The following is a 13,892-nucleotide window of genomic DNA, read 5'->3' as shown; positions in this document are numbered from 1 at the left end:
TATGAGCTACCAGACCTCCTTTTCGATGGCGCAATCGCGATTAAATACAGAGGCCGCGAGCATTAGGCCTTAACAGTATCGCCGCCCATCTCTCCGCTCAATTCGCGCGATGTAATTCCGCGGCGCAACAATCCAGACAGAGAGCCATGATGTTGGTTATCACGGAGCAATGCCTGCTCCTCAAGAAGCTCGTGGATGTGGTCATTGAGCCAGAGGCCATCAAGCAGCTGAGAGGGCATGTCCTTGGCGCCAGTAATAACCTTCTTGCAAGTGGGCTTACCGCAAAAGCATTCGAATGGCTGAGCCATGTCCCATTCAGTAGATGGGTAGAAGAACTGTGTGTTTGAAGAACGGGGTATATCAGCTATACGCTAAACCAAGACTAGGCAGAAGTTTCACTGACAGTGAGTTCATCTCCAGGCTGAAGACCCTTGGGTCCCGCCACAATCTTCATGTTTCGCATGTCAAAATGCTAGCAGTACTCATTTAGCTGTGAAAGTTTCCAAAGTTATCCGGCTTCGGCGGTTCTACTTACAAGAGAAGGCTCGCACGAGTGGTTGATGTAGAGCAAGTCGCTGTTGAGGTTCAGATGCTGGTCTTTGCCCATCTGGACGGTAGCATAGGTAGGCTCGCTGGCCAAGGTGCAAGGAGGGAACTCCAATTTGACGAATAGGCCAAAGGGCGGCACGGTCACTTTAGACAAGCTCTTGGTCATAAAGTCGGCACCGCTGACGACGACGTCTTGGACGTCGGGGTGGGAGGGCTGCTTCCAGGAGGGCTTGAGGGGGGCCATTGCGAGAGCGTATGAGGTTTAGATGGAGTGACAACAGAAGAGTGTCTGATGATAATGACGGCTTCAATCGGATGAAATGACTGTTCTGAGGAAGAGTCGGAAGTGAGGGGATTACTGCTTGGTATACAAGCTATAAACTACTAAGCTATCAAGCACAGTACGTGATGTGGTCAAACTCAATTTACGTCCAGAATCCTGGGCCATCCACGAGCTATTTATAAACCATAGACCTTTCTCTACACCATTCCCCCAGCCCCAAGCCATCTCCGGTCTTTAGCAACACGTCAGTTTCAAGCCGCCCAAGCCGCCCATCTGCCGCGGGCCGTTGACAGTCGACTCTGCTCCCTCTGTCGGATTACCGAGGGACCATGTCAGCGGGCTCCACGCGGAAGTCCCGCTTTCTGCTGGCCGCTATAATATCTTCACCAGCCCATTGGATATAGGGGAATATTACTAGGGCAAATAGCTCGTGACAGGGCGGCGGGGTAGGATTTTGACGGTATGCTTGCGATCCATTTGTCCTTTGTTGGCATGATCGACTAGAGCCTATCAGATGCTAGTCCGTAACCTAAACTGGTAAAGCAAAAGGGCGTGCTTCGAGAGGTGAAAGCTCCCTTTAGGCTGTGGCCAATGTATGGCCTTGTTCCTTTGGGATCCTTTGGGCCGACTGTAGGAGCGGAGGTGACGGGATTTGTAGCTGCTAGACGTAACGTTTACGTTTGAGCATAGAGGATAGACGGACGCTTCAGGGTGAGGCTGAGGTTGTCAACAGGCACTAGCGGTGTTCTGGGTGTTTTGGGGCCCTTGTCAAACTGTTATTTAAGCCCTGTGAGTTCTTTACTGGAGAGCAAAAACCCACAATTGGCATTGGCTGTCATGATGCTAATTAGCGCATGTACAATTTCTTGACATGTGAAACCTTCCAATCGAAGGAGCGGTAACAGCAGATTATCAGTCTACCTAGTGGTCTTCATTATGTATTGTGGTCTAGGGTATGGGTGGCTTCACTAACAATTCACCTTAACTTCCATCCCAATACAGGACGTCGGTCACTGGCAGCATTGTAGTCGTATGGGATGAATCACTAAATGAACCGGCCACGCATACGGCTATTGATGCTTCTCCCGAAGGCGAAACTCTCGGCTGGTAAAGCCGGTGAGGCTCTTTGTTATGTTTTCCTGTTTGCTCAAGGGTCTTTGATCAAAGAACGGAAAGAGAGAACAAGAGGAAATCACATAATTTACTAGAACAGGAGAGTGCTGCATCCATGTGTGACGCCTATACACATGGTTTGTGATGTTGATTTGTCCTTCAAAGTGTTTCCTCCGTATTGACCTCACATAAGGCTTATTATGAATACCACTGAATCGAGAGGAAAGAGGGTAATGGATCTTTCAGCCCCGACAATGGTTATTCAGGTTGATTTAGCAGTCATTTTTCGGTCTCATCACTGGCCATGATTGGACAGCCAAGATACCAACATGAGCGTTGCCTGAGCCAGCTGCCGGCCACCTCGTCAAACAATGCTCCAACTGGCACACAATTCCTTAAAAATAAGGGCTTCTCACCTTGATAAAAAGTACTTAAGCATGCACACATGAATAAAATTCTCGCTTCTATAAAAATATTATCTGTGCGCACTTCTTCACCTACCTCTTCTTCCCTCAACTTCTTCTCCCATCTCTTCCTCCCTCAACTCTTCTCTCGCCTTTCTCCTCCCTCAACTTCTTCTGCTCTCTGCATCTTGCACCACAAACTCACGACCTGCTTCTTCTATTATCTTACTCTCTTAGCGCCATCACCATGCCGCTTCAAATTACGTGCAAAATTTAGTGGAAGCTCACGTTGCAACGGGTAACCATCTGTCGCTTTCGTCTGTTAACTGGGTGTGATAGGTAGCAGTTGGTTGTCATCGTACGGTTGGCTTTTTTTGCATAACGCTGATAGACTTGGGGAATTTCCTGAAGACTTATCATGTCGGGTATCAGAAATTAGATTATATGGAAGTATAGTATAGCCCATATTGACTCAGATGGTGTTGGTGACGAACAGGCCAAATGTCTGAAAAGATGCTTGGTCTGTTGACCCATCCTCTGTGGCGTTTAGACGCAGTCTGAAACTATCCGAACTACAGAGGTTTGCCATCTACTCCAATTCTAACCATGGTCAACCAGCATCTTCCCTAGAATACTCGGATTACCTGTCTAGTCTAGTCCACTGCTAACAAAATATCACGAGAATTTTCCAGGACTACTGAACTCATCCTGTAACGGATCCAAATGCCATCGTTTCTACGAATGATTGACCAATAATGAATGATCTCGTAATGAGATTTATCGTGGAACATTATTTGGGTACCAAGGCTGCAGAAAGCGAGCCGGCCTGAGCCACTGTCCATTCTGCTCTCCATATTCCCGGTTTAGTATGCCCTATGGATTCTAGCTCTTGGGAATTGCGATCACTCCGAGCTACCTACATTTGATGCCAAGCCGACTGCTGTAGTAGTACTCCGAAGCGAGAGTCCCCTTGCTCTGGTATTTACTGCTGTAGGGAAAGAAGAATAGATGAGGGTATATCTATTCATATCCTCATGAGAAACCTCTACTTGGCATTCAGTTGCTAACATACTCATTCAGACGTAGCTTACTCCAGGAGAGCACGATATCCTATCTCACTTCACGAAGCTTCTTAATTTGCTCAACCATAGCCACCCAAGGACAATAGAGACTTGGCACCTGTACGGCTTGTCTTTCTGGTTGAAAAGATGTGGCATAGCACCCATTCATGTCATTTGCATGCTGCAGTCAGTAATCACTCAGTACATATTCAGGCCAGCCGTACTTAGTTGTCTTGATACATGCAAAATGGTATAACGAGATGGAATCAGACTAACACGGACGCAGCAGGATCAATTCACTTGACAAAATTGATTTCATCCGACTCAATTGTCCCGATTTTTGTCAATTCATTCTCAGTATCCCTCAGCAGCCCTCCCTACGCATCTAATTCACGTTGCTATTGTGTTGCCGGGGCTTACGGGTCCGCAAAGCCGGCACACGTCCGGCAGCCTTTCGACACGCCTCCTCGCCAAGTAGGTCGGCTTTGCTTGTGATATGAAACGAGCTGCCCCGTCCTCGGATCTCTACGACGCGCAGTGCCACGGCAACGACGAGATTCACGCTTCTTGGTGTTTTGGTTTTCCAATTTTCGAGAGCCAATTGGCCAGATCAGCTGCAGCCCCCCCTACTACAAAAGCCTCCTCGAGTGCAACCTTTCACGCCAACCTTTTCACCACCGCAACCCACTTTCCAACGCTCTACAACTTTTGATCGAAAACCAACGCCCTATCTGCATCTGCATACTGAGATCTTTGGTATTTGGTCGAGGCCTCAAGCCTTACTCTATATCCTTGTTTTATTTCTCTTCTTGTCTCTTCTTGGTGTTCGACATCGCCATCTTTTCTTCTCGCCGGCTCTTGCCTGCAGTCGCAGCCTCCTTCCCCTGGAGGCCACGACTTCAGCATCGTATCGCTGAGAATCGGGCAAGGACCCGAACTGCTATTCTGGGAGGCGAAGAGTCGTTTCTCACTCTTGCTCTCCTCAACTAAAGCTGAAAAGTTTCAGGCGACAACGTCCCCTGAAATTCGCTAGAAAGCTCGTCTAGCCCTCTTACCTTCCAAGACAAGCCATCGCAGCTTCCCCTTCTGAAGCTTACAAGTAACTTCCTCTTCATTCTTCCAACCTCAGGCAGGCATCTGCTAACAGTTTCTACAGAAAGTACCTACCAGCAAGAGTAGGTAAGCAGCTCATCAGTGCTCTTTGTGCTGAATTTGCTCCTTCGCACTCTCTTCACTTTTTGTCCATCTTCAAACACACTCTTTCGACTACCAGTCAACCTCAACACTACCCTATCCGCTCCCTCTTGTGTCTGCTGTCTTCAATAGTTCCCCGTTGGAAGCCTGATCAAGGCTTTGTATGCATACAGACCTTTTCCTGCTCACTTGGCAGCTGTTTGGTAAGTCCGATTTCATATCTCCTGGTGAGAAGCATCCGCTACTCCCATATTACCTTGCTGTTCTAAGGCTCAGAGCAACTGTTTGATATCGAACACAACACCTCTTCCTTTATTGTTTCTTTTCATATCCACCGATTGTTTATCCCCCTTGAGTTCTTTGCTGCACTATTTGGCAGCAAAATTCCCAGTGAACCGGTCTGCTATCCCATACCCAACCCAATCATCTTCTGTTCACGAGAGAATGTCTTCAAACCCAGTATCTACAGACTTCATTACGTTTCATTCGCCATCGGTCTTCATAGCGTACTGACAAGAACAGGTTCCAGTTGCAATCGCGCTTGTCTCGACGCTTATCCACACACAGCTGCTTCATTCAGTGATATACGCTGTTCTTCGACTGTTTCACTTCATTCCTTCCTTCAGGAAGAAACGACTAATGGCAATCATTGCTGCTGTCGACGAGTCCGCAATGGCCGGGAAAATCTACACTCCCAGCGAACTCCTACGACTCAAGAATACCCCTATGAATAGAGAGCTTTACAATCAGCTCCAAGAAAAACTTCGCCAAGATCAAGCGCTAGGTATGGATGAACTTCTGCCTAGTCTGCTACGCTACTTGATTGCTAACCAACTGCTCTAGGTGAAGTTCTTCGCATGCCTCTTGAGAGCTCACTTGCTCGCATCATGGAGGAACCTGCCAATGTGCCTGTAGGCTTGGAGAGCGCTTCTCCCCGCCGTGGCGAATCTGCTAGACAGTTGGATGGTACTGAATCCGAATGGAGATATCGTGGCCGCAGAGACTCGGAAGCTATTGGGGGCCAGCCCATCTCAGCTCCGACTGGCCTGAGCGCCCAGAAGGATGAAGGCTTCCAACGATTCTACCGAGCAGTCGTGTCACCAACTCACGTTCGAGTTACTGCTGGCGGCCGCATCGTGCCCAACACACGTGGCTCTCCATCGCCCACAACTAGGTGGCCCAAAGACAAATCTGCGATGGAAGCAGCTGAGAACAACTCCAACCGCCAGCCATACCGAGATATTCTCCAGCAAAGTCAATTTATTGTGCCTCAACACCCCATGGGATTCTTTCCCCACCACGCCATGATCCCAGGCTTTGCGCCTGGAATGGTGCCTGCAATGCCTGGCATGGCCGCAATTTCTGCGATGTCCCCAATGCCATCGATGCCTGCGATGCATGCTATCCAAGCAATGCCATCGGCGTCAGCGGCGCCAGGCGTACCAGCAGGAGCAAACCCATATCCCATTGTGCCGTGGCCATTGGGATTCAATATCTCAGGGCCAGGAGGAGCGGCTCAACCTTCTCTCATGGGCCACCCCTCAGGTCTTATGCCAATGCCACCAAACCCAGCCACTGGTGATAGGCAGGATGAGACGGGAGCTTCAGAGAATGCAACCCCAACTCGGCCTCCTCCCCCTGAGAGTGGCGAGGTAGCCCGACCTTACGTGCACAATGGACAATGGGTGTTCCCCCCTACTGCTCACTTTGCTATGGGACCTCATCCCGTACATCCCGCATTCATGGCTCCCTCAATGGTGCCTATGGTGGCTGGCCACAGGCTCATTCCCAACCATATCATGGCTCCTATGGCCCAGAGCAACGGACAGGCGCTGCAGATACCACCACAGGCAGTGGCCTTGCCACCTCCTCTTCAAGTCCCCCCGGTACCAACCCCTACCCCCTCCAATGGACAGCATCAGTCCTCCATCCGAGCAAGCCAAATAACCAAAAAACAGCTTTCAGTTCTTCGTGCGTCCCTCAAGTGGGCAGAAGACCAGCTCCAGTACAACAAGCACCAGATTGATGAACGAACCATGGAGCTTCATGCAGAGTCGTTGCGCTATTCTATTGGACACTTCGAGAAGGTTCAAGATGAGCAGGCCGCAAATGAGAAACGGAGCCACCCAAAAGACCAGGCAAAGGACGACATGAGTGACTTCGCCTCTGCAGACGAGGAACGATCAAAGTCTCCAGTGACTAGCAGCGTCAAACCTGAAAATAGCGGCGCTGAAAGCTTTACTAGCCTGCCAGAGGAGTCCTCCATGGAGCGGGCTGACAAGGCGATGCCGACAGCTCAGCGAAAGGCTTTCACTTCTAGCCATGAGGAAGCAACAGTTCAGGTTGCCTCGACTGCCCAAATTCTCAAGCTTTCCGATGAGATCGGAGCCAACAAGAGATCTTCAACTCTGCCTGTCACGGCAGCGCTGGCTCCTCCATTCCAACCTCGTGCTGTGGGTGGCCAGGATACCAGGGACGTGTTGCCTAGCTCTGGTCATCCCAAGCCCATATCTGGAGAGGATGACTCTACTAAGCCTTATCTCGTTGGACAGCTCCCACCCGGTATGAGAGTCGAGCACGCCAGGGATACTGATTACATTTACCCACGACAACTTACTGAAGATGAACTCCGAGCTCGTCACATGTACTGGGGTAAAGCTCCTCACCACCTTCAAAGCGGTCTTCCCAAGTTTGATGGCCAGAATTTCTATCCACCTTCACCAGACAGAAGCCAGTGTGGCGAGCATGAGTCGGAAGTCAGTCGTGGACAAGAATCTCTTCATACCAAGGCATCCCAAGTTGACAATGGTGATGGGAATGTCAGCACTGACCCCTTTCAATCTTCTCGACATGATTCACGTCAATACGAGCGCGGTGGAGTGGGAATCACCACTGAGTCGAGTTCATCTCAGCATTCTGGAATGTCCACCAACGGTGGCGATCGTTCTCGCCAAGAGGCCGGAAAAAAGGCCCCTAGAGGAAGTCGTCATCAAATGGCTATGACTGGCAATCCCAACGCTCGCTCAGAGAGCGACAGTCCCGACGAAAATGACGAGAAGAGCATCGTCTTCAAAGGGCGCAACTCTTTGCGCCAAACTCGGTAAGTTATTCCTTTTTATCTACAATTTCTCATGCTAACACAAAACCTTTATAGACCACGACCTCGCAGCGGCATATGGCACGATATGATGAAACGCGGTACATCGAGCAGCAACGCAGTTCCAGGAACAGTTTCCTCTACAACAGTTCAGGGCGTTCTACCTCACTACAGTGGCCATGCGACTGCGTCTCTCACTCCCACAGCAACCAACATCAGCTCATCTCGTGAGCAGACAATCAAGTCGGGAAATGCCAACGAGGGTGAACCGGCCAACCTTACGGCCGAGAGACAGATCGAAAACAGGCCCCTAGGAGATGGCAAGCACAATGCTCATTCCGGTGTTCAGGGGTCGAAGAAGCGAACCTCAATGCTTTGAACTGAGGACAAGTCGGGCTCTATATTGCAACAAGAGGAGCCCAGTCCAAGATTCAATCGAATCATCTCTTATTGCAAGCACATTTATGGATTGTATGAGTACTTATTACGACTGTTACTTGATTTCGACATTATTTTCCTTTCAACTCGGTTATCACTTTGTTTGCGACGAACAATCTGAGAATAGCATCATGTCAACCTCACCATTTCTCCGTGGTGTCAAAGGGCGGCCAATCAGTGCTTTCTAACAGACTTAGGGCGCGTCACTTATTGTTAGAGTTTGGCTGTATCATGTATCATCTGCAGAAATTTCGGAAAAAATCGAAACAACCAAAAAAAGGGGATGTGTGTATGAAAAGGTGTTGATCATTGTGGGATTATTTTGTACGGAAAAAGAAACACTTGCTACGAATGGCATCTCCTTTGGAGCCTGCTTCCTGTTGCCTTACAGAAGGTTTGGACTTTGGAGGAAAATTACTCGCTAACCAACGAATATATTGCTTTGCTTTTTTTGCTAAACCTTTTTGCTCCACTGGCTCATTTGACAATGGTGAAATGATATACTCGTAGCGTCTTGACAAAAGCATACCGCGTGCTAAAGAGAATGATTTGACCGTTGCCTACGCATCGGCAAAGTCATTCGCGTAGTACTGGTCGTCTACCCTAGATACAGAGCTTGATTGGAAGCCAAGGGCCTTCGAACAGGTGTCATGTCCCTCACCATCAAATTTCCAGCTTCGTTACAGAAAAGGCAAGATGAAAATCTTCGGGCGAGCGCAGAGTTTCGTGGTATGAATCTCAGTCGGGGTTCACTCTTCGCCAGTCGTATACCTCGAAAACCATGAATTTTGTTGGTTGACGCGGAGATTATCTAGCGGGATTCACAGACTACGAAGAACGGAGACAAACCTACCTGCATATGCCTTTTCTTTGTTCATAGTCAAAGACTTCAGGCAGTCTACGAAGGCTGAGCAATAGCAGCCCCTCGACAAATGAATCGAGTATGACAAGTCTCACTGAGACAGCAAAAGTGGAACAAGAGCCAAAAAAGCTTCGGGAAACACCTCCCATGGAGCATTTCACACAACAAGTTGGTGAAACGGCCATTGAGAATTGTAAAATTCTCGATTCATCTACCCTGCTGAGAAAGCCGGACCTGCAGGGTCTCGGGTATCGCTAAAACGCCGGAGTATATATGCCCATTCCTTGCCCATCATTGTGCCATGGATGCATCACATGGAAAAACTGTTAAGTTGAAAAAAAAAATCATCTCCTCGTCTCACCCAATTTTAAGATTTTGCTTATGAATTTAAGCAGAGATCTTGTTGGGGACACGGAGCTCACGGCCGACCTTGGAGCGGGACAGGATGCTCTCACGGTCCTTGTCGAGCTTGAGCTTGGTGATGACGACGTTGGAGGGGTGGATGCCCAGGGGGACGCTCTGACCGCTGGCCTTGTCGCGGGTGACACGCTCGATGTGGATCACGTACTTGAGACGGTAGACGGAGGTGACCTTGCCCTCACGGCCCTTGTTGGAGCCACGGACAATGGTGACCTCGTCGTCCTTGCGGATGGGGATGCTGCGGACCTGTTTGCGAGAAAGATGTTAGTTTTCCACGATTAGGAACGGAGAAGAGCGTTTGTTTGAGGGAATACGAACGTTGTACTTCTCGCGCAGCTCCTTGCTAAGGGGAGCGCTCATGATGACACGGCGCTGGCCAGAGCCGGCCTTGAAGTGAGCGGCACGGCTCTTGCTCCTGGAGGAGTGAGTGTCTATTCCAAGATGTTAACACAAAAACATATTCAATTGATGCACAGATCATTAATAGGAAAAGCTTACTCTTGTTAACCTTGACCATCTTGACGGTTGGATTTGGACGACGAGGAGATCCTGTTTTGTCGGTTGAGCGTTGGGTGATGAGGAGAGAAGGAAGAGGGAAAAAAAAAGTAGTCCAGCCAGAAAATTGTCGTTGTCTGGCCCGCTGTGGGCGAAATTTTTGGCGAGCGGTGGGTTACCACGTGACTTTTGCTGCCCTACTTCTTGGTTCCGTTTCTGGAAAGAGGGCTGCGAGCTTAATGTGATTAGTCATTGAGTGCAACCTAGCTTCCCTTAGATGGACGGCAGCTAATGGGATGAGGTAAGCAGCCTGCTGGGTTTTCAATGAAGAAATCTGATCGTTTGAGAGAAAAGTACAAACGAAAGAGAGCTCAATGAAGGTGAGGGAAAATGGGCAATGATTTGAAGAGATGGATTCTTGCTTTGCTCTCCAATCTCATCATTGGTGAGCGGAATGCGTATCTTTAGTGTGCAAACTATTTATACAAAATCTCCCCTCCAAAAGGACGAAAGAGCTCCATTGGTTGTAATGTACAGAGGCCATCCGAGAACTCCTGGTCGTCTATCTATAAAATATCGTACAGAGACTGCAGCACCATTTTTGAGGAGCACTATAGAGGCCATGGGAATCTTCAATGCCTATTATTTTGAGGCAGGAGGCATGAATCTGCCGTTATTGTCATATCTCGCTTCTGCTTTCGGTCAGTAGTCGGTCAAGGAAATAGACGGTCAACGTCGGTATATCGATGGAATCTTACTGAAGAATGTATAATTGAGAGTTACAGTCTCAACACCCTTCATGTTGATGTCGTTCAACAGATCAGGGTCCAAGTAAAAGAACACGGGCATGTCCACTGTCTCGCCAGCGTTTAATCTCTGCTCCTCAAAACAGAAGCACTGAATCTTGCTGAAGTATGGCGCACACTGAGCAGGCGTCACGCTATATGTTGCCACGCCAATGATGTCCTGGTCGCCCAGATTCGTCGCCTTGTAGAACGCCAGGGCGGTCTCTCCGGGAAGCACTCGGACCTCTCGCTGTTGAGGGACAAACTTCCATGGCAGGATGTCGGACACGGCCGCATTGAATGTGACTTTGATTCGATTCGCAGAGGTTACGGGAACGAGACGGCTGGAGAGGTCTTGGTTCTCTTCGCCGGACGTGCCGTGGGCTCGGATGGGCTGGCCACCCCAACCGGTGGTTGCGCAAATCTGCAGCCTATTTAGTCCATTGATCAATGCCATACAGTGAGGATGTCGCGAACCATTTTGTAGAAAGGCACCGATCCATATGCCAGAGCGAGAGTGCCCATGATCACGCTCATGGTATAGAAGCTGTAGAAAGACATGAGCCCAGTATTCCACGAATTGCCGCCCAGAAATGGTCTCCATACGCTATTGTCTTGTTCCTCTGGCTATACTGCTCCCGCACCCTGTCCATAGACGGCGCATATGTAGCATTCTGTCGCGGCTGGTGTGGTATTTGCTGCTCTCGCCGAGGCCGTGAGTTTGAGAATTTGCGCCGAAAGTCTGCAAAGTTGGACCGGCTGCTCTGTGGCCGCGCATGCTGGCAGAAGAAGCAAGCCCACTGCGATGAAGAGTTCGCCGTCCGCGAAGGACCGTTGCGCACCAGGCGCAGTGCGTTGCTCATCTTTGGCTATTTGTTTGCGAGATTTGCCTTGCGAGAAGGCTGGAGGAAGCAAGCTTTCGATTTGGAGCTAGCGCCAGCATCTGTATATCCGATCCGATGCTCAGTGGCATGACATCTTGAATTTGGTGGGGCAGCGGTTCGGGGCGAATTGACTTTGGCTGTGCCGATGCAATGCTGTAGGTACCCCCACTGCCTCTACTCTATTTACACAAAGCGAGATATTAAGCTTAGCAGTAGCTACGTCTTGATGATATATCCCCAATTATAAAAAAGGAAGAAAGAAATCATGTTCGGTACAATGTGCTCTCATAAAAATGATTTTTAATTTCTCTCTCATATACTGGCCTTGGCCTGGTACTTAAAGTCTAATGTCTGTTAAAATGTGCTATCAGTCTTGTATTGCAGCATGCCCTCCCCATCATATCGTCGTGAATTCTCAAGTAGCTCCATACGCTGTGGTAATAATCCCGTAACAATAATAAAGGAATAAAAAAGAATAAAACAAGAAGCATTTTTGAATAACACCTGGGATGTTTATGCCAATTTTTTGCGGGGTTGCTTCTTCTGGAAGCCATTGAGAAGCGGCTTCACCACCCTCTGCCTGCCAGATTGTGCCAGTCTCTCCAAGACCTGGATGACAAACACCTGGATTGCCAGAATAATAAGCCGGAATAAATGATCCAACAGACCCAACCTTGGGACTCTTCCTCTGCTATAGGTGGAGTCTCGGAACTCAAAGGGGAGCTTAGCCCCTAGGTGGTCCTGAGCCACCTGCAATCCACTGGTGAATCCGTCTTCGTGGAATCCATATCCAGTCCATGCACCAACGTAGCTGATTCCTCTCCTGTTCTGTATATAACGCAGCATCCTTTGAGCGCGCACAGATGAGGGAGTGTGCAGAGGATGAGTGTAGTAATACTTCCCCTGGATCTTGGATGGACTGGGGCGATGGATTGGATTCAGAGTGACCAAAACATCGCCAAATGGATTTCTAGGAATGCGCTGCATGATGTTCATGTTGTAAGTTATGGAGACTTTGTCCATATTGGCTTTCTGTGTTGAGGGAGAAGACAATGTCAGGAAGTTCCAGCTTGACCATGCCCTTTTATTCCGTGGCATCAGAGACAGATCTGAATGTAGCACCGCTTCGTTCTGTGACGTCTGAAAGCAGGCCAGAATCGAGCGCTCCTGCTCCGTGGCGGAGGGGCCGAGAATGGAGAGCGCCTGGTCGCCGTGAGTGGCAAGGATAACGTGATCGAACACCTCCGTCTTGCCATTTTCAAGGTGCAATAGTACTCGTCCTTGATTGTCGTTGGACACATTTCTGACTGGGGTATTGAGGAACATGTGGTTCGGGGGAAAGCCCTTCATGACAGTATCGATGTATGAGCGAGCACCATTCTTGAGCGTCAGCCACTGTGGGCGTAGGGCGAGGGTGGATAGCAGGTGATGGTTCCATCTAATTGAATTGTCAGTATAAGATCTGAAGAGATGCGGCAACAGTCTGAACTCACAGGAAGCGGACCAGCATTGTTGCAGGAAACTCCAACGCGCATTTATCAGGGCTTGTGCTCCAGATAGCAGCTGTCAGGGGAATCAAATAATCGTCCCGGAAGCCATCCGAGTAGCCCTCACGCTGCAGGTACTCGCCAATGGTCAGCGTCTTGTGAACGTGATTCATCATGTTCTCTCCTCCATAGCGAGGCTCATATTCCTCATCGTCTATGAGCAAGTCCAGCGCGAACTGGCTGAAGCGAACAATGTCAAATAGTGTCCTCCACATCCTAGGAGAGAAGACATTTCTCTTTTGACAGAATATCGTGCTCAGATTCGTGCTCGCCCATTCAAACAGGCCCTGGTCTCGCGATACGCTAAAGGTCACCTCAGTAGGCTCAGTCGGGACTCCGATTCTGCTGAGGAAATTCAAGAAATTGGCTAGCCAGGGGGGTCAGCACTCGGAAGATGGCAATGGAACAGTTCCAAGTCAACTCACGATATGTCGCTGAATTCATCGCAATGAATCCGGCGTCAACGGCCGTCGTATACTTGCCGGCCTTCCATTGCACCGTGTTGGTGTGGCCGCCCAAGCGGTCTGCGGCCTCGTAAAGATAGACATCGTGATACGTTCTATTCAGAGCCCAAAGCGCAGCAATGCCCGAGCAGCCACTGCCGACAATGGCCACTTTCTTCCTGGCAAATCTGTCAACAGAGTGGCTCATAGGCGCGATGGTATCTTGCTTGGGGGCGACGGATGGTGAAGGGCATGGGAAGGGACTTGGGAGTTGGGAACGGCTTCAGCTGCCCAAAAAATACACGGGAGACGACTTG

The 13,892-nt window shown here is 49.4% G+C and overlaps 5 protein-coding genes across 5 annotated transcripts; 1 reads left to right on the top strand and 4 right to left on the bottom strand.

The window, feature by feature from the left end:
- Positions 1-62: 62 nt before the first annotated feature.
- M431DRAFT_478943 (hypothetical protein) lies at positions 63-793 on the bottom strand (the record flags this gene model as incomplete). Its single annotated transcript, XM_024915728.1, has 3 exons — positions 63-371; positions 404-472; positions 536-793. 3 exons carry the CDS (start codon positions 791-793, stop codon positions 63-65), a joined length of 636 nt encoding a protein of 211 aa, XP_024776998.1.
- Positions 794-5,276: 4,483 nt separating this feature from the next.
- On the top strand, positions 5,277-8,080 carry M431DRAFT_478942 (hypothetical protein; the record flags this gene model as incomplete). The annotated part of the gene is made up of 3 exons (XM_024915727.1): positions 5,277-5,388; positions 5,448-7,704; positions 7,759-8,080. The coding sequence occupies 3 exons, from the start codon at positions 5,277-5,279 to the stop codon at positions 8,078-8,080; spliced, it is 2,691 nt and encodes an 896-aa protein (XP_024776997.1).
- A 1,308-nt stretch (positions 8,081-9,388) lies between these two features.
- M431DRAFT_478941 (hypothetical protein) lies at positions 9,389-9,938 on the bottom strand (the record flags this gene model as incomplete). Its single annotated transcript, XM_024915726.1, has 3 exons — positions 9,389-9,667; positions 9,740-9,852; positions 9,920-9,938. 3 exons carry the CDS (start codon positions 9,936-9,938, stop codon positions 9,389-9,391), a joined length of 411 nt encoding a protein of 136 aa, XP_024776996.1.
- A 388-nt stretch (positions 9,939-10,326) lies between these two features.
- M431DRAFT_504887 (hypothetical protein) lies at positions 10,327-11,597 on the bottom strand. Its single transcript, XM_024918538.1, has 4 exons — positions 11,308-11,597; positions 11,179-11,248; positions 10,675-11,125; positions 10,327-10,608 (listed from the first exon to the last, which is right to left on the bottom strand). The coding sequence occupies exons 1-4, from the start codon at positions 11,562-11,564 to the stop codon at positions 10,559-10,561; spliced, it is 828 nt and encodes a 275-aa protein (XP_024776995.1). The 5' UTR covers positions 11,565-11,597; the 3' UTR covers positions 10,327-10,558.
- Positions 11,598-12,098: 501 nt separating this feature from the next.
- M431DRAFT_2456 (hypothetical protein) lies at positions 12,099-13,783 on the bottom strand (the record flags this gene model as incomplete). Its single annotated transcript, XM_024913744.1, has 3 exons — positions 12,099-13,023; positions 13,079-13,499; positions 13,558-13,783. 3 exons carry the CDS (start codon positions 13,781-13,783, stop codon positions 12,099-12,101), a joined length of 1,572 nt encoding a protein of 523 aa, XP_024776994.1.
- Between the last annotated feature and the right edge of the window lie 109 nt (positions 13,784-13,892).

Source organism: Trichoderma harzianum, assembly GCF_003025095.1.
Source record: "Trichoderma harzianum CBS 226.95 unplaced genomic scaffold M431scaffold_3, whole genome shotgun sequence".
Lineage (NCBI taxonomy): Eukaryota > Fungi > Ascomycota > Sordariomycetes > Hypocreales > Hypocreaceae > Trichoderma > Trichoderma harzianum.
The sequence above is the reverse complement of the archived record's forward strand: the minus strand, read 5'-3'. Positions and strand labels throughout refer to the sequence as shown.

What these genes read in the sequence shown, in the direction of transcription:
- M431DRAFT_504887 (XM_024918538.1), bottom strand. Translation starts at nt 11,564, where the DNA reads ATGAGCAACGCACTGCGCCTGGTGCGCAACGGTCCTTCGCGGACGGCG. An exon ending in CAGAGGAACAAGACAATAGC is followed by an intron (nt 11,249 to 11,307) that starts GTATGGAGACCA and finishes GTCTTTCTACAG; the next exon opens with CTTCTATACCATGAGCGTGA. An exon ending in CGGTGCCTTTCTACAAAATG is followed by an intron (nt 11,126 to 11,178) that starts GTTCGCGACATC and finishes AATAGGCTGCAG; the next exon opens with ATTTGCGCAACCACCGGTTG.